The sequence below is a fragment of the Otolemur garnettii genome, unplaced genomic scaffold (assembly GCF_000181295.1).
Source record: "Otolemur garnettii isolate 467f Iridium unplaced genomic scaffold, OtoGar3 scaffold00007, whole genome shotgun sequence".
Lineage (NCBI taxonomy): Eukaryota > Metazoa > Chordata > Mammalia > Primates > Galagidae > Otolemur > Otolemur garnettii.
In genome coordinates, this window is record NW_003852402.1 from 24460434 (window position 1) to 24484908 (window position 24475).

General features: G+C 39.8%; 1 protein-coding gene across 1 annotated transcript; it reads left to right on the forward strand.

The window, feature by feature from the left end:
* The first annotated feature begins 1525 nt into the window (after positions 1 to 1525).
* On the forward strand, positions 1526 to 23196 carry USP44 (ubiquitin specific peptidase 44). Its single transcript, XM_003783344.3, has 6 exons — positions 1526 to 1604; positions 9696 to 11196; positions 14133 to 14328; positions 16535 to 16643; positions 19769 to 19974; positions 21999 to 23196. The coding sequence occupies exons 2-6, from the start codon at positions 9766 to 9768 to the stop codon at positions 22193 to 22195; spliced, it is 2139 nt and encodes a 712-aa protein (XP_003783392.1). The 5' UTR covers positions 1526 to 1604; positions 9696 to 9765; the 3' UTR covers positions 22196 to 23196.
* The last annotated feature ends 1279 nt before the right edge of the window (positions 23197 to 24475 follow it).

Below are 24475 nucleotides of genomic sequence, written 5' to 3' on the forward strand. Positions count from 1 at the left end.
CCCCTGGGCAGAGCGCCGTGGCATTACAGCTCACAGCAACCTCCAACTCCTGGGCTCAAGCGAGTCTCCTGCCTCCGCCTCCCAAGTAGCCGGGACCACAGGCGCCGGCCACAACGCCCGGCTATTTCTTGGTTGCAGCCGTCATTGTTGTTTGGCGGGTCTGGGCTGGAAATTCGAACCCGCCACCTTAGGTGTACGTGGCTGGCGCCTTAGCCGGTTGAGCTATAGGCGCCCAGCCGCACTTAAGGATTTCATGTGGGAGGCAAGATTACAAGATAGCAGTTTGTGTTTCCGGTAGTAGAAAAGTACTGGGAACAAAACTGAATTGGAATTACTAAACACTTAATTCCATATATGGAAACAAATATATGGAAACAAGAATGAATGCATTAAACTATGTAAATTCATTGCTTATCTTTAATCTTTATTTGCACCACTACATTTTATGCAGTTGCAACCTTCTGTATATATTTTGCACTTTTTTTCCCCCCAATCACTTGCTGTTTTGCTATCCAGGTAAGAATTTCCAATGTCAGACCTTAGCCATTTCCCTTTGATTAGACTTCCCCCCTTTTCCAATTTTTGGTGCTTGGATAATATGCTACGAATAACATTTTCTTTATTCAGTTCATACCATTGAAAGACTTCCCCAGAGTGAACAAGTTTATAGTTTTTCTTGTACTGCTAGATTTTGCACTCCACTGACACGTTCGTTAACTTTGTACACTGCCTTCCTCCTTTTTCAGCTCTCCTAATAAGGAGTTTAAGTAATTTTCTGTGTACTCCACAGAGTAGCCTAAGTAGAACTGCCTCAAAGTTGAGCACAAAGAACTCAATAAATATTAATGGGTTAATTTTTATTTACCTGTAGGCTTGACTTTCCTCTTCTCCAGATTTCCCCCTAGTCTATTCTTTTCAACATTCAGTCTCTTAAACCGGCAATTTCAGGTTAGTCAATTTTGGATAGAGATTCCTTTTTGTGTCCTTTAAATCTTATTACCCAGGCAGATCCCTGTTCAGGAACCTGACTGGCCTTTCCGCTGTATGAGGAAGCCCAAGTCACAGCAGTTACCGCCACTGGCGCTTACACCTAGGTGCTACTTCGGGAAGATGATTTACTCGGACAGATTTTGACGATAACATAAGTGGCACGTGTTTCTGCCTGTACACAATTCGACGCTGTGTGAGTCGCAGAAATTCAGGAAAGGACAAACGACACCTGTGGATTGTTCTGCATCGCCCAAACACACAGGGAACACTGGATTTATCCTCTCGGGCCCGACGGTCAGCACAGGTGCGAAGCCCGCTCAGGAAGGACGCATCGGCTGGCCACGCAGAGCCACGGCGGTGCTGGAGAAAGTCAGCGCTCCTGACCCTGAAGCGCGGACGCCGGGTCTCGGTGGGCTGTCGGTGGCTCCCGCGCTGAGGCGCCCCGGGGCACGCCGACGGCGCGGGGCGTGGCCGTGGGAGGGGGCGGGACCGACTGCACGTCACCACTGACGTAGGCGCGGGACCGGGCTGCCGCCGCCGCTGCCGCCGAACTGGGGGGCCCGGGACCAGGGTGCCGGGGATGAGTGCCAAGATGGCCGCTCCGGCTCGGGCTGGTGAGTGTTCGTGCTGGGCGCGCGCGGCGAGGCGGTTGGCGGAGTCAGGCTCCCGGCAGGAGCGGACGTCCGACGGGAGCCCCCGGGGCCGGGCGGCACCTGGCGGCGTTTTCCCGCCGCGCAGGACGCTGGGGTGCCCTGAGGGAGGCAGGGGGGCTGCTGACTGACGGATGCGATCGAGCTGAGGGGCGCGTGGCGGCGGCGGGTCCGGCGAATTTAGAATTGGAGCCTCTGGGAAGTTTCGGTGGGTCGTGCGATGCTCCTGCTAGTGCCCTGGCGACCACCTTACGAGTGTCCGGAGATGCTGCGAGAAGCCGCGTCTTCTGTGTCCGAGGGCACCGGGCTGCAGGGGAACGAGCTGTGGGGAGAAGGGATGAGGGTGGGGTGGCGGATGCGGAGGGGAGCTGTGCCCTGACCTGGGCTGCAGCGACGCGGGTTGTGCGCAGAGTAGAGCAGGCAAAGTCAGACCGCATCCTCTCTGGGGCTCTACTTGCTGCCGAGTGATGCTCGAAGCCCCTGGGGCGCTTCTGTTTCTGGGTTTAGGAGAAAGGTTCTTCTCGGGTTCCCGCGCTGTTAGCACCTGCTGCCACTTAAAAGGTTCCAGTTTTTGGATATCAGCTTCCTAAAAGCATTCCCGCCGACCCTCGAGGGGAAAGGAATGGCAATAGGCAGAATTCGTTTGGGAGGGCATAAGAAACGGGGGGAAAAAATGACTGCTCAGGTTAGACACCCCCATAAAAAAGAAAGTGAAACATAGTAATCGTTTGAGCTGCACGTTTGAGTTGCTTAAATTATATTGATAGCTGGATACTTTCTTGCAGTTTTAATATTAGAAGTAAAAACAAAAACCACTTATTAGTTGTCGGGAGATTCACTCTTTGCTCTCCACACACCCCCTCCCTTTTTAAACCTTAATTGTCATATGAAGGCTAGTAACGGCGTTGTGAAATTAGCATGGAAATAAGACCTTCGGGCCCTGCGCTTGAATTCCTTATTTGCTGATAAGTGACTGGCTGCCTGTGGGGTAAAAATAGGGGTGATAACTTTGGGGCCTGAAATTCCATTTTGAGTTGTGCAAAAGCAGGATTTGGTGTAAACAAGGAAAAAGAATTGGGTGATCACTGCGATCAAATTCAGAAAGCCAAACGGGAGTTCAGCACATATTCGTAGAATATGTCAGAATCTTAATGAGATTCAACATTCAGTTGTTTTGAAAGAGATGAAACTTTGTATTCTTGGAACTCTAATCTTTTTATTCTTAGTTGAACATCTCAGGGGATTTGATAGTTTTGTTAAACATTTTAAAAGTACATTCAGATTTTCTCTTTCCACTCAGATTTCTCTAGCTTTTTGTGTATGAGCCATTAATTAGGCAATGGATGTTAGAACTTTCGATCTAGTATTTGTCACTGTGGATTATCCCATTTGAAATTTGATAATTCTGATTAAACAAATAATTCGATGAGTAGTTTAGAAAGTTGAGATGTTTGGCTACTTAATCAGTCTTGTTTTTGTTCCAAAACTGTCGTTTGATTTGGAAAAACTAATTTATAGTCTTAAGTATATGCTTGTTAGAACAAATCATGGATACACTAGAATGATAGTCTAGGCATTTTATACATAGTATATGAAATCAGTTTATTAGACTAGTAGTAGAATGCTCATTTTTTTCTGAATGTTTCCCCCATTGTTAAGAAGTTAGCTGCCTGTAGGTCTATGTATAAATATGTTGGTGTGACACTAACGATAAATATTTTGGAAACAATTGCGCATAAATTACTTGTTAAGTAGGGATGGAGGTAAGGAATTCAAATAACCTGGAGGCAGAATTTGCTTTCCAGGAGCTTTGTCTTACTACATCTTCAACTAGATCCAGTCTCTGATTCAGAAGAGGCACGTTAGAGAAGTGAGGAAGGCCCAGGGAAAAAGTGTATCCTTTATTGTTTAATGAGGAGTTTCAAGCAAGATCAGGGTAATTATAGATTCTAGATCTCTAAAGGAAGAAAGAATAACCAGGGCCTTTCTTAGGATAAAGGAAAGGAAATACATCATGATTGACATGGAGAGGTGCCAAAGCACATAATAGACATAATAGCATACCTAAGAGAGAGTAGGGAGAGTTTGAGAGCCCATTGTGTTCATTCGTTCAATAACTTGTTCATTCAGAAATATTGAACGCCTTTCTGTGTACCAAGCAGTATGCTTGACCCTTGCCATTTTACAACCATCTCTTAAGACGGGGAACTATGGTGGTTCTGTGAAGTAAATGGAAAATTGAAAACTGCTTGTGTGAGTGGATAGGGTTTACCCTAATTACTACAAACTATGGATAAAGCTGTTTTCATTCTTAATCCAAATGTATTTGTGTGGTTAGTAATTCCTAAGACCTACTTCCTACTGAAATTACCATTTCCTTCTATCTTTTATTATGGAAAATAACAAATCTTCCTACTTTTAATAGCCTTTCGAGACTGTTCAGGTGAATATAACTGTTAAATGAAAAATGTTTTGTTACAAAAATATCTTCATTAAAGATTCAGCATAAGTCTGCTTTAATATCCGTTCTTCAGGATTTTCTTCAATGAGATAAAAATTACTGTGACACAATTTAATTTTTAAATTTATCCTATTTTATGTCCAGCGGTACTTATGTTTTCTTCTTTAATTGAAAGAGAATGTAAAGTGTAAAATGTGCGTGCCCACTTCCCACAAAACAGTTCGCATTCATATAAAAACATTTTAACAAAAGATGTTTAGAAAGTGGCTAGTCATAGATGAAGAGTAGAAAAGCATACATTGTGCAGCAATTTGAAGGATTTTTTTTTTTTTTTCTTTTGAGACAGAGTCTCATGTTGTTGCCCTAGGTAGAGTGCCTTTTGAAGGCTTTTATAATGCCATGCTAAGGAAATTAGATGTATCTTTCGATCTTTCAAACTTTAAACAATTTTAGGTAGAGGTTCTCAACCTTCCTAATGCTGCGACCCTTTAATGCTGTTCCTCATGTTGTGGTGACAACACAGTTGCTACTTTATAACCGTAATTTTGCTAATGTTATGAGTTGTAATGTAAATATCTGATATGCAGGATGTATTTTCATTGTTACAAAGGGGTCACAACCCACAGGTTGAGAACCACTGATATAGAAGAAGCAGCCAGTTCTATGAAGGCAAGATGTATAGGTAACCTGAATTCCAGGTGTGCCAGAGACTGGTTCAAAAAGGTTAGGGCTAAGAATATAGTGTCTGTAAGAATATAGTGTCTGTCATAGGCAACTGCCTAGAACTGGTAACTGAACCTCTGCTGGAACCTTTGTAGGATGAGTTCACTATGAGAAGAGGTTTGAAGAGCTATTATAATAGATCAGAAATGTTATTTTACTGTATACTTAAACCCTGGGTTGTATATTACAAAGGACTGTAATTTGAGTATATGAAAATTAATTTCAGAGAGTCCTCATTTTGTGGTAAGTAAAAGCAGTTTTATGCTGTCCAACTGTAAAAAGTCAAATATTTTGTCTATGCTCTTATTTGATTTTGCATGGTAGTATAATCTTTGATTAAAAATGTCTTATAAGGGCTCGGCACCTGTGGCTCAAGTGGCTAAGGTGCCAGCCACATACACCTAAGGTGGCGGGGTCAAATCCAGCCCAGGCCTGCCGAACAACAATAATGGCTGCAACCAAAAAATAGCCGGGCATTGTGGCTGGCGCCTGTGGTCCCGGCTACTTGAGAGGCTGAGGCAGGAGACTCGCTTGAGCCCAGGAGTTGGAGGTTGCTATGAGCTGTGATGCCATGGCACTCTACCCAGGGGGATAGCTTGAGGCTCTGTCCAAAAAAAAAAAAAAAAGCCTTATAAGATCTTCTATTTCTTTTCTAGTCATTTAGCTTTCTATTTTATAAGTGCTTTAATATACTAATTCTATATAATAGTTTTCAATAAGTCACATATGGTTATTTTCTTAAACTTTAGAGATTTGCTGAAGGGAATTTAAAAAATGCATTATTGGTCATGTATGAAAAGTCTGAATAGCTTGAATGGTTTTCTTTGAACAAGTCAAAAATTTTTCCAGCCTAGGCCCACCAAACAACAGTGACGGCTGCAACCAAACAAGTCAAAAAATTTTATTGTCTTTCAGCACATTTTAGAAGAATGACAAGAAGCTTTTAGAATATTTGTAAAAACATCTGTCTTTAAAATATAGCCTACTTGGTTTAAAAAAAAGCCATCTCATAGCTACTAATTTAAATTTCAAGTGTAGAAACATTTTTAAGTGTATGAGAATAATCAGATAATTTTAATCCTTACTGAATTTCATTCAAAACATCTTAATTTGTATGATGCTGTTAGGTAGGTATAAGTAATAGTTTATCAAAATCTGCATGGGGGATGTATTAATAAAAATGTTTTGTTGTACAATATCTCTTTAAAATGGATATATGATTCAATCTGCTGCAGCCCAACAGTTAGTACACAGCTTCACAGCAGTGGATTAGCAAATGAAAAGAAGTGCTCTCAGCCCACTAGAGGAAAATGGGAAGTGTCAAGAAAATACATCCTCCTTCCTTGTCTTCCTAGCTTTTAGATCTTTGTGTGATGAGGCCCTTTTGGAGATATCCTAGTAACTGCTCTGAGCTTCGGCTCCAGGCAGGAGAGCAAACTAGGGATCTCTGGGGCAGCAGGCTGGATCTCTATCTCCTGCTTTCCTCCTAGCCCTTCCCTTGGCCATCCACCCCCTACTGGTTTCTTTCACAAGTAGATAGGATAAGTGGGCCCCCTGCCCTAAAATATTAATCTCATGATCTGTTGTCATTCTACCATTCTGGTTTCAAATCTTTCTCTTTTTAAAAGACTTTATCTTTAAGAGACCCCCTTCTAAAATGCTAATACCCCTGGGAGAGGTCAGACCTTAGCTAACATCTTGATTATCAGTTAGCACGTTAGTTGGGCTTAGTACACATTTGGCTGAGAAGGAACCCCACCCCCGCCCCACTTAAAGTATTCAACTGGAAGGAAACTGGCATCTATAACAGCTTATTATTTTATTGTTATTGGTAGCTGAGATGTACTGGGGCCATGTTATTGTCAGGAATCGTTCTAATTCCCTCAGTCATCCTATTGATGTTATCACTACTGTTATTTTACAGATGAGAAAACTGAATTATGTACAGCATAAATTATCAGTCTATGGTCACGTAGTAAATATAGCCAAGTATAAAACCTCAGGCATTTGGATTCCGATGTATACTCTCTAGCCATTTTGCTGTGATACCTCTTCTCTGTTGTAACATCTCTCAGAAATGACATTTTTCATGGAATAAAATTATGTGTTTAAGAGTAGTTGTCTCTTCCTGTTGAATGTTAAGGACCTTGCTATCTAAATAGACTTTGTGTTTATTTATTTTTAATTAATTTTTTTCTTTTTTGAGACAGAGTCTCACTATGTTACCCTTGGTAGAGTGCCATGACGTCACAGCTCATAGCAACCTCAAACTCTTGGGCTCAAGCAGTTCTCTTGCTTCAGCCTTCCAAGTAACTGGGACTACAGGTGCCCATACCGGTGCCCACCACAAGCCCGGCTATTTTTTATTTTTTTTTTTTTGCAGTTGTCATTTAGCTGGCCCAGGCTGGGTTCGAATGTGCCAGCTTCAGTGCATGTGGCCAGCACCATAACTACTGTGCTGCAGGCAGGGAGCCTAAATAGGCTTTTTAGTAACAACTACGGTGAAATAGACAAATTCTTTGTATGTAGGTCACTACAAAAGTTTTGAGACAGGCTGTGTTATATAATCCATTATTTTACTTCTAAGAAACACACTAAACAGCATCTTTTCTAATTCACTTGTACAAGTTTATTTTTTATGTTTGTGTTTCTTTTCTTTTTTTTTTTTTTTTTTTTTGAGACAGAGTCTCACTTTGTTGCCCTTGGCAGAGTGCTATGGTGTCATAGCTCACAGCACCCTCAAACTCTTGGGTTTAAATGATCCATTTGTTGAGCTATAGGTGCCCACCACAATGCCTAGCTATTTATAGAAACAAGGTCTGGCTCTTGCTCAAGCTGATCTCAAACACTTGAGCTCAGGCAATCCACCTGCCTCAGCCTCCCAGAGTGCTAGGATTATAGGTGTGAGCCACTGTGCCCAGCCTTTGACTAGATTTTAGACCTCAGATTTTTTTTTTTTTTTTTTTTTTTGAGACAGAGTCTCACTTTATTGCCCTTGGTAGAGTGCCATGGCGTCACACAGCTCACAGCAACCTCCAACTCCTGGGCTTAGGCTATTCTCTTGCCTCAGTCTCCCGAGTAGCTGGGACTACAAGCGTTTGCCACAACGCCCAGCTATTTTTTTGTTGCAGTTTGGCCAGGGCTGGGTTTGAACCCACCACCCTCAGTATATAGGGCCGGTGCCCTACTCACTGAGCCACAGGTGCCGCCCTGGACCTCAGAAAATTTTGAAGAAAGAGAAGTAAATTTAAGCTGTGCACATGAAATGAAGTTGTGTCTCTTAGTACCTGCTGCCTAAAAGTTAAGGGATCAAGGCCATGGCTCACACCTATAATCCTAGCACTCTGGGAAGCTGAGGCCGTGGATTGCCTGAGCTCAGGAGTTCAAGACCAGCCTGAGCAAAAGGGAGACATCATCTCTAAAAATAGCCAGGTGTTAGTGGGCGCCTATAGTCCCAGGTACTGGGGAGGCTGAGGCAAGAGAATCACTTGAGCCCAAGAGTTGGAGGTTGCTATGAGCTATGTCACCATGGCACTCTACCAGGAGGAGACTAAGTGAGACTCTGTCTCAAAAAATAAATAAAAAAGGTTAAGGGGCAAAGGGTTCTGATTACTGGATTTTACAGAGATGGGTTCCTACAAACCCATTACATTTGCAGTTTTTTAGGCCCTGGCAGTGACACCTGCAGATACCATTGAAATTCATAGTCTTTCTAAAAATTTAAAGCATCAGTCATGATCCATGCAGTGTTTTCAGTGTCGTATAACTAGGGTCTCATCTGTACCCTGAATTAATGTTAAAGGAATTTTAAAAATGTTCTGTGGTCACTACTTTTTAAGTAGATTTCAGTTCATTATTAAGTACCAGTAGCAAAAGTGTTCCTCACTTTAAATGATAAAGGAGCAAGTTCTGGGTCAAGTCATATAGGTCTTTTCTGGTTTGTTTAGAATTAGCTTTTAATTTCAGATATAGTTAGGCCTCATTGTATAGCATATTCTTACCTTTTTTTTTCTTTCTTTTTTTCTTTTTGGCATCTGTGTCATGTATATTCATGAGAATAGTCAAACACAAAAGCACATTCTTCTTACTATCTCCCTAAAGCAAACTGCCAAGGCTCTCAAGTCTGAATATGTTACAGAGCCATGAAGTAGAGGTAATTATTGATTTACTAAATGGAAAGCCAACTTCAAGATTGGTTTAAATAAATATTAAGATTTGTTCACTATAGCTGCCATTTATTGAGCATTTACCATGTGTCAGATAAATATTTTATCTCAATCCTTCAATTCGGCTGAAATTGGTATACTTTTTCTTTTATAGATGAAGATTATAGACATTAAAACATGCTTAAAAGCATACATATATCTAACTATATGGCAAAAGTGGAATTCAAACCTAAGTTTTTCAGCCTCAAAACCTAAACTTTATGACTCTCCTTTAGGAATTCTACATAGGGCTCAGAATGTTTGTAAATATTAGATATATTTGGGTCTTGCCAAAGGAATACAGTTTTGAAAACGTCCCTCAGACTATTGGGTAAAAAGAATAGATCTTATGGTGTTACCGTGAAAAAAATGATCACTACCCATCTGTTACCACTAGAATGGTAGAAGAAAATTAAAAGCAAAAGTTTTTAAATGTCCCTCACTAGAGAAAGTAAAGTGTACCCCTTTAGAGCAAGGCAAAGGGAAGAGATTAAGGAAGTCTAGAGCCAGAGAAAAGTGAAAACTGCCAATGTTATTATGACAAGTAGCTTAGAAACTGGGAGCAGATGAAGCAAATTTATATTATTCTTGGGAAAATACATATAAAAAAGAAAAATATTGGGTTCTTGTTTATATTTTATTAAAATTTGACATTGTTCTGCTTAGTTTTCAGATACTTCAAGTATTGTGAACAGAGACTGATTTGGATTATGTGTTTCTCAGCTAGACTAAATAAATGTTAACAATGGATAAATGCAAACACGTTGGGCAGTTGCGACTTGCTCAAGACCATTCCATCCTCAATCCTCAGAAATGGCACTGTGTGGACTGCAATACGACTGAGTCGATTTGGGCTTGCCTTAGCTGTTCCCATGTTGCCTGTGGAAGATATATTGAAGAGCATGCACTCAAGCACTTTCAAGAAAGCAGTCATCCTGTTGCATTGGAGGTGAATGAGATGTATGTTTTTTGTTACCTTTGTGATGATTATGTTCTTAATGATAATGCAACTGGAGACCTGAAGTTACTACGAAGTACCTTAAGTGCAATCAAAAGTCAAAATTATTACTGCACAACTCGTAGTGGAAGGGTTTTACGGTCTATGGGTACAAGTGATGATTCTTATTTCTTACATGATGGCGCCCAATCTCTGCTTCAAAATGATGATCAAATGTATACAGCTCTTTGGCACAGGAGAAGGATGCTAATGGGAAAAATTTTTCGAACATGGTTTGAACAATCACTCATTGGAAGGAAAAGTCAAGAAGAACAGTTTCAGGAAAAGATAGTACCAAAAAGAGAAGTGAAGAAAAGACAGCAAGATTTAGAGTATCAGGTTAAAGCAGAATTGGAAAGTACGCCTCCAAGAAAGAGTTTACGTTTGCAAGGTTTAGCTCAGTCTACCACAATAGAAATAGTTCCTGTTCCAGTACCACCACAAACTCCAGCATCACCAGCGAAAGATAAAGTAGTATCTACCTCAGAAGATGTAAGACTTAAAAAATTTAGTGACTCCTCAGTAAAACGAAGGCCAATAGTAACTCCTGGTGTAACAGGATTGCGAAATTTGGGAAATACTTGCTATATGAATTCTGTTCTTCAGGTATTGAGTCATTTACTTATTTTTCGACAATGTTTTTTAAAGCTTGATCTGAACCAATGGCTGGCAGTGACTGCAAGTGATAAGACAAGATCTTCTTATAAGCATCCACCAGTCACAGATACATTAGTATGTCAAATGAATGAATGCCAAGAAAAAGATACAAGTTTTGTTCGGTCTAGACATTATAGTTTGTCATCAGGACTAAGTGGTGGGGCATCAAAAAGTAGAAAGATGGAGCTTATTCAGCCAAGAGAGCCAAGTTCACAATACATTTCTCTTTGCCATGAATTGCATACTTTGTTCCAAGTCATGTGGTCTGGAAGGTGGGCGTTGGTCTCACCATTTGCAATGCTGCACTCAGTGTGGAGACTGATTCCTGCCTTTCGTGGTTATGCCCAACAAGATGCTCAGGAATTTCTTTGTGAACTTTTGGATAAAATACAACATGAACTAGAGACAACTGGTACCAGTTTACCAGCTCTTATCCCCACTTCTCAAAGGAAACTGATCAAACAAGTTCTGAATGTTGTAAATAACATTTTTCATGGACAACTTCTTAGTCAGGTATATTTTTCTAAATCTTTATTTTCATCTTGGAATTCAGAAAGTGAATCCTAAAAATGCATATTCTGTGCATATCTAGTGTGTTAAAACTAGTACCATTTTTTTAGGGCAAACTAGATTATTTTTATAAATGTATATAAAGGAGTCTGTTCACTCATTTATGATTCTTCCTTCATGAATCATTGGAAATAGTTTTATGTCCATGGTATCAAAAGGCATTTTTGAGAGGGCTGTGTGCACCTATAATCCTAGCATTCAGAGAGACCGAGGTAGGTGGATTGCCTAAGCTTATGAGTTCGAGACCATCCTGAGCTAGACTGAGACTCCATCTCTAAAACATAACTGCGTGTTGTGGCAGGCTCCTATAGTCCCAGCTACTTAGCAGGCTGAGGCAAGAGGATCACTTGAGCCCAGGAGTTTGAGGTTGCTGTGAGCAATGACACCATAGCACTCTACCAAGGGCAACAAAGTAAGACTTTGTTTCAAAAAAAAAAAAAAAAAAAGCTTTTTTTGATGAGGGGGAATCAGGAAACAACTTTAAATAGATTAATAATATTCATTCTCTGAAGGATTGAGATGAGGAAGGGTTTAATCCCAGAGGGAACAGATCTCAAATTGCTGCAATACTGGGGATAAACATGCTGCCCATTTGAGCAATTACAGGGACCAGGGAGTAGCTCTGGAGGACTCTTTAATCCCAAAGAGATCTGGGAGTTTAACAAGTAGGCAGGGAAATTTTCAGGTGAACAAGTGTGATTTCATCTAAATCCTAAATGGCTTTCCTTTATTTGAATTATTGCTCAAAAGTTTCCTTTGTTGTGAAAAGGTAGATTACTTGTTGTTAGAATCTTCTATCAGTGAAATTAGGAAACTGATTCTCAGGCCCGTGCGGTGGCTCACGCCTATAATCCCAGCACTCTGGGAAGCCAAGGCAGGTAGATTGCCTGAACTCACAGGTTAGAGACCAGCCTGATCAACAGCAAGACCTCGTCTCTAAAAATAGCCGGATGTTGCGGCAGGCGACTGTAGTCCCAGCTACTTGGGAGGCTGAGGCAAGAGAATTGTTTGAAACCAAGAGTTTGAGGTTGCTGTGAGTTATGACGCCACAGCACTTTACCAGGGTGACAAAGTGAGACTGTCTCAAAACAAAAAAAGGAAACTGATTCTCAGGAGATTACAATAGTTGGTTGCTAGAATGGCTTTTGTTTGTTTTATGTCAAGAAAGTTCTTAATATCGACCCTATAAATGCCAGGCATGTACTTTATGTCAATTTGTTAAATCTAAATCCGTATTAGAACTGGCTTCTGTATTTTGTTGCCTGTGCTAGGAATGTAGCTGGTCTGAAAGAGCTTCTTTGTAATACTACAAATCGTATGTGGATTATTTGTTCATAGAGTCTGTCTTCAATTATTAGGACTGTGTTGGCTGCTGAGTGTTTTGCTGAAGTTACTGTTCATTTCCTTCCCAGTTGCTACATTGCCTCTATAAATTGTTAGAACTTCTGCATGTTTTTTGTGTTTCCTATATCTGGATTTTATGTTTCCTATACATGTATTGTCTTTTGAAATTATCATTTAGGAGGGCTTCCAATTCTGTATAATGAAAAACACTAATATTTTACTTATATTGTGGTTAAGGTTTGGGTTAAGAGGTTATAGGATTTGTGGTGAGGAAAAAAATAAGCGTTTGCCTGGTGTTGTGTCCAGCACCTGTGGTCCCAGCTACTATTGCACTTAACACCAGGGGTCTCTAGGCTGGGCAACAAAGACTATGTCTCAAAAAAAAAAAAAAAGCCAGCAACAGACTAGGAAAAAAATATTATTTTTTATTTATTTATTTTATTTTATTCACCCTTTTTCAAACTCTTGGGCTTAAGCCATTAAGCCCAAGATTTTAAAATAAAATATTTTATTTTCACTACATCGCCCTTGGTAGTAGAGTGATGTAGCGTCACAGTTCAAACCTTTTTCAAACTCTTGGGCTTAAGACATTCTCTTGCCTCAGCCTCCCAAATAGCTAGGACTACAGGCACCTGCCATATACCTGGCTATTTTATGTTGTAGTTGTCATTGCTGTTTAGCTGGCCAGGACTGGGTTTGATCCTGCCACTCTCAGTGTATGTGACTAGCGCCATAACCACTGTACTATGAAATCAGTGAAAGATGAGGAAGCATAGCCAGGTGCAGTGGGTCACGCCTGTAATCCTAGTATTCTGGGAGGACGAGGCGAGTGGATTGCCTGAGCTCAGGAGTTGGAGACCAGCCTGAGCCAGAGTGAGACCTTGTCTCTAAAAACAGCTGGGTGTAGTGACAGGCACATATAGTCCCAGCTACCTGGGAGGCTGAGGCAAGAGAATCGCTTAAGCCCAAGAGTTTGAGGTTGCTGTGAGCTATGACGCCATGGTACTCTACCAAGGGCGACAAAGTGAGACTCTGTCTCAAAAGAAAAAATGAGGAAGGAAAAAGGGTGAAGTACCTCAAGCCTAAAGACATAAACATGTTAAATGCTTATAAATATTTCATATATTTAGGCACAAGTAATGTGTATCTATTAAATGCATCCATACTTTGGACTTTTACCTAAATTCTAGATTTGATTAATGCCCTTAGAGCTTTTGAATGCTCAGTATTTGAAGCCCACCAATTCATAATGGATTTAATGGTAATCTTTTAGAAGGAAAAATCACGATACTAACAATAATGTAAAGTGGATTTAGTTGTGTGGTTTTTTGTTTTTTTTTTCAAGTTTTTGGCCGGGGCTGGATTTGGGGCCTGCGCCCTACTCCTTTGAACCATAGGTACTGCCCCAGATTATTTATAATTGTAATGGTGCATTTTCACATGAAAATTTTATTTACTACAGTGACCTCTAATGAAAGGAATTTACATTTTGATGGGAACGTTGTAATCTGAAGAACTAATGTTTTTATTTGCAGGTTACATGTCTTGCATGTGACAACAAATCAAATACCATAGAACCTTTCTGGGACTTGTCACTGGAATTTCCAGAAAGATACCAGTGCAGTGGAAAAGATGCTGCTTCCCAGCCATGTCTGGTTACTGAAATGTTGGCCAAATTTACAGAAACTGAGGCTTTAGAAGGAAAAATCTACGTATGTGATCAGTGTAACTGTAAGTAAAGCATTCGCTGTGCTTTTCTAGGAGTGATAGAGAAATACAAATTAAAGCTGGAACAAATTCCTTAATAGCAGTTATGAAAATAAACTTTTTTTAGGTCATTAAGAGAAATCACACTAAACACTTTTTTTTTTTGAGACAGAGTCTCACTTTGTCACTCTCAGTAGAGTACCATATCATCATAGCTCCCAGCAACCTCAAACTCTTAGGCTTGAGCGATCTTTTTGTCTCAGCCTCCCCAGTAGCTGGTACTACAGGCACCCGCCACAACACCTGGCTATTTTTTGAACCGAGGTTGCATTCTGGCTCAGGCTGGTCTTGAACCTGTGAGCTCAGGCAAGCCACCTGTCTTGGCCTCCCAGATTGCTAGGATTACAGGCCTGAGCCACTGTGCCCAGCCTAAACACTTCTACTTCATAATTGACACAAACCTTATTGATGGCATTTAAATTGTTTTGATGCTACAGTTAATTGTAGAAAGAAGGGATTCATAAAATAAATATAAATTTAATATTTGCAACAGAATGAAGTAGTAAAGAATAATAAAAAGAAAACATGTAGTGTGAATGAAATATTTGCTTTATGAGGGTATTTTTGCTACATATCAAATTATTGATATATAAGTAATATCTGTGTGTGTGTGTATATATTAGAAAGTAATACATTGCCAGGCATGGTGGCTCATGCCTATAATCCTAATGCTCTGGGTGGCCGAGGCCAGTGGATTGCCTGAGCTCACAGGTTTGAGACCAGCCTGAGCAAGAGCAAGACCCCATCTCTAAAAATAGCCAGGTGTTGTGGTGAGTGCCTGTAGTCCTAGCTACGGGGGAGGCAGAAGCAAGAGAATCGCTTGAGCCCAGGAGTTTGAGGTTGCTGTGAGCTATGATGCCAGGGCACTCTACCAAGGGTGACAAAATGAGGCTCTGTCTCAAAAACAAAAAAACAAGTCAAGGAGTTATATCCCCTGTCTTGCTACACTTGGGTCATAGGTTGTAGAAGACAATTCAGAGATAGGTATAGGACATTCAGCTGCACCCAGATACCTGGATCTCAGGGGGTATATACCTGGAGGAAAGGCTTTTTGGTGGCCAATGGAGGTAGCTTAGAGCATAGCCTCGTGATAGACTGACTCCGCCTCCTACATGAAAAGCAGCTGCTGCTATATCTGCAGTCAGAACCATGATACAAGTTGAAGGGTAGCTCCTGGCCATCAGGAACAAACTGGATAGCCAGTGGCCCACCAGAAGCTATAGGACATAATCCACAGATTTCTGGAGAAGTAGTGGTAAAAAGAAGAATCCTAGATTCCACTTGTCTAATATCTGTTGCCAGAAGAACAAAAGCAAAACATTGGGTGAGGGAGGCCTCAGGTGCACAGCTGCTTTCTTAGACCATCAGCCAAGGCTGGAGTAGATCACCAAAGGGTAGAGGGGTGTTCTGAGCAGTGAGTATCCCTGCCCCCTATATATTAAAGATATTTAAGGAGTACTTTAATTTTTTCCTATTAATATGCATAGCCAAGTCCATTTTTACATACAGAAGTATACTTCACTCTTTTACCTTATTTGCAAGGTTTTTATTAAATCATATACTTATTAATTTACCTAAGTTGACTAGCTCATATGGTTTGGTTTTATTTTTTATTTATTATTTTGTTTTAGGTTATTATGAGGGTACAAACAACTAGGTCACAATTTTTTAATTTTTTAGGTAGAGTCCCTCTTGTAGTTGTGTCTCGCACCCAAAAGATATGCCATATACCCTTACCTTTAAGAGGGAGCACACCAATCCCCTCTCTTCCCCCCCCTTCCTTGGTCCCCATCCCCTCACATTGAATAGAATTAAATTTACTTCTTATGTGGGCATGTGTTAAATTATCTACTGGCTTCATAATAAAATTGAGTATATTGGATACTTGCTTTTCCATTCTTGTGATACTTAGAAGGATGTTTTTCATCTCCATCCAGGTTAATACAAAAGATGTAAAGTCACTGTCTTTTCTTACAGTTGAATACTATTCCATTGTTTTATTTTTAAATTGTGGATCACAAGTTTCTTGAGGACAAAGCCTTTGTCTGTATCTCTAGCAGGGTATAATTCCTATCATACCATGATATTCGTTTATGACTGAATTAAAATATTTACTCATCTTTTCCTTGTATCTTTAAATTTGATTTTTATTCTTTCTTTAATATTACAGCAAAGCGTAGAAGGTTTTCCTCAAAGTCAGTTGTACTCACAGAAGCCCAGAAACAGCTTATGATATGCCATCTACCTCAGGTTCTCAGACTACACCTCAAACGATTCAGGTTAGTAGAAGTAGTATTAATTAGCAGTTGCCTACCAACCATATACTTCTAATGTGATGTGATCATTTCTTGTGTGTATAAAGCTTCAAAACTTAAAGAGCACATATGATGAATTAACTTTTATTTATTTATTTATTTAGACAGAGTCTCACGATGTTGCCCTCGGTAGAGTGCCATGGCATCACAGCTCACAACAACCTCAAGCTCTTGGGCATAAGCGATTCTCTTGCCTCAGCCTCCCAAGTAACTGGGACTACAGGCGCCTGCCACAACACCCGGCTATTTCTTTGTTGTAGTTGTCGTTGTTTAGCAGGCCTGGGCTGGGTTCAAACCTGATAGCCTCTGTGTATGTGGCTGGTGTCCTAAATGCTGAGCAACAGCCACCAAGCCTTCTTTTTTTTAGAGGAAAAAAATCTCTGTTCATTGTCTTTATCCTTGACCAACAGATACCATCCTGTTTGGTAACTAATCTTCTGATTAGCTTCCCTTGTGGAATGCATTGCTGGTCAGCAGATCCCTCACATTTGGGTCTGCTGGGTTCTATTACTATCTTTATAAATTTAATTCTGCTTATAGTCTTTAATCAGGATATTTAAGGTATAAACAGTTTAAATTTAATCTATAACTTAAAACTATTTGAACCAATTGCTGTGTCCTTGCAAAATATTTAATCTAAAGTATAACAGGTTTTTTTGTTTTATAAACTACTGTTAAGAAATATATTTAGTTAGGTGAATTAATTGACAAATCTGTTGATTAAGGAAAGTAAATGGTTTCATACTTTGTATGAACCATGTTAATCTCAGGGGCTATTGTTCTCTCTTTTTTTTTTTTTTTTTTTGAGACAGAGCCAGAGTTTCAAGCAGTCACCCTGGGTAGCGTGCTGTGGCGTTATAGCTCACAGCAACCTCAAACTCCTGGGCCCAAGCAATTGTCTTGCCTCAGCCTCCCAAGTAGCTGGGACTATAGGCACCCACCACAATGCCCAGCTATTTTTTGGCCCAGAGCTGGATTCGAACCTGCCAGCTCTGGTGTATGTGGCTGGCGCTCTAGCTGCCTGAGCTACAGGCGCCGAGCAAGGTCTATTGTTCTCTTAAGTTATGAGACCCACTGAAGAAGTTACTTAATCTCGGCTTGGCACCTATAGCTCAACCGGCTAAGGCGCCAGCCACGTACACCTAAGGTGGCAGGTTCGAATCCCCAGCCCGGACCCACCAAACAACAATGATGGCTGCAACCAAAAAATAGCCGGGCGTTGTGGCGGGCGCCTGTGGTCCCAGCTACTTGGGAGGCGGAGGCAGGAGACTCGCTTGAGCCCAGGAGTTGGAGGTTGCTGTGAGCTGTAATGCCACGGCACTCTGCCCAGGGGGACAGCTTGAGGCTCTGTCTCAAAAAAAAAAAAAAAAAAAAAGAAGTTACTTAATCTCTGAGAGGCCAAGGCGGGTGGACTGCCTGAGTTTACAGATTCAAGCAAGAGTGAGACCCCATCTCTAAAAAATAGCTGAGCGTTGTGGTAGGCACCTGTAAGTCCCAGCTACTGGGGAGGCTGAGACAAAAGAATCAGTTGAGCCCAAGAGTTTGAGGTTGCTGTGAGCTATGACTCCACAGCACTCTACCAAGGGTGACAAAGAGAAACTCTGCCTAAAAAAAAAAAAAGTTAATGTACTATGATTTGAAAACTATGAAGACTATGTTTTTCATACATATTAGTTGTTGTTGTTTGTCTTAATAATTAAAAATAGGTATTTTTAAAAATCCAATCATTACAGAAGGTAAATATACCTCTTTCCTCCAAGTCCCACTTCCCAGAGACACTGTTAAGTTTCATCATTCAGTAATTGATTTTAGCTGTTCCAGTCAGCAAATATGAGTGCTTTTTAATGCTAGATGTTTTGTATTTGAGGAATATAAATTAGAATTCTTAAGATGACAGGCATGTACATAAGTAATGGTGAAGTAGAATAAATAAACTGTATACATACACCTATCAGATACTTGGAAGAGAGAGTTACCTAATGTGTAAAACTTTACAAGCATCTAATGGTACATGGGGCTCTAGATCAGTCTAGTCTCAGTTCATGTCACTTCATTTAGAGGGGACTTCCCTGACCATCTTGTTTTAAAATAGTACCACTTTGGCTGGGCATAGAGGCTCATGCCTATAATCCTAGCACCCTGGGAGGACAAGGTGAGCGGATTGTTTGAGTTCAGGAGTTCAAGACCAGCCTGATCAAGAGCAAGACCCCATCTCTACTAAAAGTAGAAAACAAAACAAACAACAACAAGAACAAAAAACTAGCCAGGCATGGTGGCGTATGCCTGTAGTCCCAGCTACTTAGGAGGCTTAGGCAAGAGGATTTCATGAACTCAGGAGTTTAAGGCTGCGGTGAGCTACAATGACACCATAGCACTCTACCCAGGGCTACAGAGTGAGACTTTGTTTCAAAAAAAACAAGAAAGAACTACCACATTACATCTTTTTTCCATGATAGGACCAACTCCCATCATCTGTGTATGATACAAACGGTCCTTGCCATCCTTAGATCCAGTGATGGGAGGCATAATTAACAGATTGAGAAAATGATAATATTGGGGCATTCTTTAAGTTCTGTCACTGAGTATAGTGCTAACTTGAAAGGGTCCCATTTCCTACTATTTAGTCTGAAGTGCTCTGAGGAATTAGTGGTCCCAAGAGTTGTTTTGTTTTGTTGTTTTTTTTTCACCCCACAACTGGCCGAGAAAGATCCAGATTGTATCTACTATCTGGGATAACCCTCTTCATTACCCTCACAAGATAATGAAATGAAAACTCTTTGGTGGTTTGACTTAATCTAAAAGGGGGTAAAGTCCATAAAGCTACACTTTTATAAAAGCTATTTTTCTTCCCAAATCATCATCCAACTACAGAAGATGAATATTTATTTGAAAATATGATTGTACTTATTTGTAAATAAGCCTAAATTCCTCCATTTATAGCCAACTTCAGCATTGAAAGAATTTTATATTTATCATACATGTATTTTGAATTCTGTACTTTCTGGTGTCATCTACACTACTTGTCTAGACCTAGGACACGGTCCTTTTCCCTGGATCGTGCTGATAATTTTACTCTGGTTTGTTTGCAGGTGGTCAGGACGTAATAATCGAGAGAAGATTGGTGTTCACGTTGGCTTTGAAGAAATCTTAAACATGGAGCCCTATTGCTGCAGGGAGACCCTGAAATCCCTCAGACCAGAATGCTTTATCTATGACTTATCTGCTGTAGTAATGCACCACGGGAAAGGCTTTGGCTCAGGACATTATACTGCCTACTGCTATAATTCTGAAGGAGGTATAAATAGGAAAAATCATTTTAACTTGGGTTAGACTAAAAGCTGGAGTTCAGGCTTGGCTTTAGCAATTCCTAAATTGGCAACCAATTATCTTTTTTTTTTTTTTCTTTTTGAGACAGAGCCTCAAGCTGTCACCCTGGCTAGAGTGCCATGGCTTCACTGCTCACAGCAACCTCCAACTCCTGGGCTCAAGCGAGTCTCCTGCCTCAGCCTCCCAAGTAGCTGGGACCACAGGCGCCCGCCACAACGCCTGGCTATTTTTTGATTGCAGCCATTGTTGTTGTTTGGCAGGTCCGGGCTGGATTCGAACCCACCACCTTAGGTGTATGTGGCTGGTGCCTTAGCCTCTTGAGCCACAGGAGCCGAGCCGGCAACCAATTATCTTAAGCAAACCACTTGACCATTTTCTTTTTAGAAGAATGCTTCTGCAGTATTGTTAGTTTTTAAAGAAATGAGAGTTTGTATAGAAAATTATTTTCTGTAAGTCTGCACTCCCTTAGTAGGGGTAAGATAATGAAAAGTCTTATTAATTAAAAGCCAAAGTGCTATCTTTTCTTAAAGGCACACTCCCAAGAACAGGTCACATTTTTACTCTTTTATTTAAATGTTGTTAAAGAATAGGGCATCTTAATGAACTTGGGGGTAACTTATTTGGAACAAATATTTGGTTCAACATCCAAAACTCACTTTCATTTGCTGCCTCCATGGACCTCTCTAGGACAGTCTAGTCCTAAGATAAGTGACTGGATTGAGGTTTCACTGTTTATTTACCCTTTTGGTACCTACAGCTGAACAACAAAATGAATTACCACCACCTCTAACACACACAAAACAAATAGAAAAGAGGTGTAGACAAAAAGCCCAGGAAATCCACCAAGGCAATCAGTTCAACACTAAACTACGAAGAGTCATACTCTATTTGCTTTATAATACACACTGAATATTCCTGTATAATATTTTTGTTTTTAAAGATATAAGGTTTTGCTCTGTCACCCAAACTGAAGTGCAATGCTTGATCGTAGCTCACTGCAGCCTCGAACTCCTGTGCTCAAGCAGTCCTCCCACCTTAGCCTCCCAAGTTATACAGTATTTTTAATAATTTTGTGCTTTAAAGTTAGGTACATGTTTGCTTTCTGATGGTACATTGAACTATCAGAAAATAAACATGTCACTATCTCAGCCCCCTATGTGAACAGTCTGTGGTTGTTTGGAAGTGCCATTATTCCTGACTGTGAATTTGTGTCTACCAACAAGCAATCATTTTATTCTACTTGTGTACATGTAAGTACTTAACAGTAAAAAATATGCTGGGTGCTATTGTTCACACCTGTAATCCTAGCACTCTGGGAGGCTGAAGCAGATGGATTGCTTGAGCTCAGGAGTTTGAGACCAGCCTGAGCAAAAGTGAGACCTCAACCCTACTAAAAATAGAAAATTTAGCTGGGCATTGTGGCATATACTCAGCAATCCCAGGTACTCAGCAACCTGAGGCAAGAGGATCACTTGAGCCCAAGAGTATGAGGTTGCTATGAGCTATGACACCACAGCACTCAACCCAGGATGACAGAGTAAGACTGTCTCCCCTGGCTCCCCCCTGGAAAAAAATCCCCAAAACCAGTAAAAAAAAGACATACCATAAATACAGTGAATATATAGTGTTCAGGGTTACCTGTGTCTATCATGTCAAAAGCTTTTTGGCTTTTGTAGTATTTTGGATTTTTGGATTAGAAATCATCAATCTGTATGATTAGTAGCAAGAGCAAGAACTGGTGAGTTTCTACTGGGAATACAGTCAGGTACTCCAGTCAGTCAGATGCTATCATTTCTAACTTCCAGAATAAAGGTAGATAATTCTAAGGTAACATACTACCCAAGCTATTTTCCCTGAAAAAAAAAAATAAAAGTTAATTGGCTAGAAAATTACCTTCCCTTCAGAAAGCTTAACTCTGACAGATAACGATAACACATTGTATGCTAAATTTCTAAAGTTCCCTTGTAAACCTATTTCTGTGCTTTGCTTTAGGGTTCTGGGTACACTGCAATGATTCCAAGCTAAGCTTGTGCACTATGGATGAAGTATGCAAGGCCCAAGCCTATATCTTGTTTTATACCCAACGAGTTACTGAAAATGGACATGCTAAACTGCCTCCAGAACTCCTGTCTGGTAGCCAGCACCCCAGTGAAGAAGCTGATACCTCTTGTAAGGAAATCCTTAGCTGATCCAAAGATGGTGGGGCTTTCTTATGATTTGTATATATACTTTTTAAAAGGGCTGACTTCCAATTTTAAGCTTCATTGTTTTTATTTTTTACTTATGAATCAGTGCACACTACATTTATACATTTTGTATCTAACTGCAACAAAACTTTTTTACAGAGTAAAAAAAGTATAAACATATGAACTGCAGGTAACTAAACTTTTTTCAATTTCTTGGGAGTTTTAGTGTTTACCTCAGACTGGTGTTACCTCTTTTATATTTTGATGTCTTAATTGGCTCAGATCATGAATTTGTGCAATCCTCTACTGAAGAAGTTCAGGTGGCATCATTTTATATATATTTGTTATTTATCTTTTGTAGCTATTTTATATACAAATTCTTAATGGATAGAAAAATTACTTACATCACTAATAGGCTTACCCAGAAAACAAGGCTTTTCTTTTAGGCCACTGGATATTGAAGTCACCTTTACCCCTTAAAGGGAATTAAACTAATACATCAAAGTGTTAGTATCACCTAAATATTCACCGATCACACTGATTGATATTCCTGAGGCTTTGCTGTACAAGACTTAGAACAGATACTACTTTGGCTAGTATAACTTCACTTTAAAATTTATTACGGTTATTAAAATAATTGTTCTTTATTTGTCATAGTCAAACTGTATCGAAATGAAAATGGCAGCTTTACAAATAAGTATATTTAAGTGAGCTTTGGAACTGTGGACATTAAAAAATGATGGCTGGGATTTATGATTTTTGTCTGGCAGCAAACAGGTTTGTCCAGATTGTAATAAAGCAGTCATATAAAAAATCTGAATTTAGCAAACTGGTGTATTATGATGTTGTTTAAATAGTTTTATCTTGGGTACGGGTTCATTTTATATGTTTCATAACATTCGATCTCTTAAAGCTTTGTATATCTTGATTTTTTAGTTCAAAGGAGAAAAAAACATGGAGGGCCAAGATAATTGTTTAAAATTGGCAACTGGGCTATATGTCTATCACCTCGTTTTCCTAAATAAAGCCCGGACTATTTACTCTTGCCAGGATTATGTGACTACTAGGTAGGAGGCTCTTAGATAAACACTAGGCCCAAACAGTTTTTTAAAAATATTTAAAATTATCTATACTTGCATTTAGAAAGCATGACCTTTTTTGTGCTTCTAATAATTTAGTAAGATCTCTTTAAGTTCTACTGCTGCTAACTTATTCAGAAAGGTTAGAATCTACTAACCTCTGTCAAATCAGCTATATAAGATTTTTAAGCTCAGTGTTAATCACTGAAACATCATTTCTCCCTTTTGTCTTAAGTGGGTTTATTTGCAGTTGAAATCCTAATGAAAGATACTATCCTGTAGAATGCTGTTTGCCATCCGTAAGTATAAACTTGAGAGGGACCTCTCCTAGCAAATATTCCTTAAATTTCAAAACAAGTCATCTGGGTCAGCCAGTAGTAAAGTGCAATGAGACCTTACCACTGAATAGACAAATCAATTGTGCCAAATATACATCTGGAGTATTAAATGGCTAGGTTTAAAATTGTTCATTTACTAAACACCTATGCAAGTTGTTACCTCAACTGTTACATACTTATACCTCATTAAAGATTGACGTGGTTAAGATACTGGAGTCTAGCTTTTAATTTCAAAGATATTTTTAAGATACACATTTTAGCACCTGATTTTAATGGGAGTTAAGAAAAACTGAAACTATGCTGTTTGTAATGGTATAGTTGCTTGTACTTACTTCAATATAAAAATCTGTAAGAAATGACTTAGCCCTTTTTAATCCCTTAATACTAACAGCTACAGGGTGAGAGGGAGGCATATTTGGAAAATCTGTACTACTTCACACCAAATTTTGTTGTAAACATAAAACTGTTCTTAAAAGTCTTAAAATACCAACAAACTAAAACCTGAATAATAAACCGATTTCATACTATGTATCTTAAATGACAACATGAACTACTATATTCTGTTAAGTTGATCTAACAAAAAACAACGTGTTTTGGTTGTAAAATAATTTACTAAAGGCACTATTGTTAAACATCAAGCTAATTTGTTACCAGTAAGGTACATCATTGTAAATGAAACAATTTCAAGAATTACAGGGTTAGTAGGCAAATAATACAGTTTTATCCTAAAAGTGACAACTTTCCTATTTACAAGATCATATCCCTTCCCGCTGTTTCTGGGACAGAAAGTGATGCCAGTTGCTCCATGTATGACCTGAGAAGGGAAGGGGACTTGGAGCTCATTCATATTTGAGCTCACAATTTGA

Excerpts from the sequence above, each read along its gene's own strand:
- USP44 (XM_003783344.3), top strand. The coding sequence starts at position 9,766 with ATGTTAACAATGGATAAATGCAAACACGTTGGGCAGTTGCGACTTGCT. Across the intron at positions 11,197-14,132 it reads ATGGACAACTTCTTAGTCAG|GTTACATGTCTTGCATGTGA; the intron begins GTATATTTTTCT and ends TTTTATTTGCAG. Across the intron at positions 16,644-19,768 it reads CTACACCTCAAACGATTCAG|GTGGTCAGGACGTAATAATC; the intron begins GTTAGTAGAAGT and ends GTTTGTTTGCAG.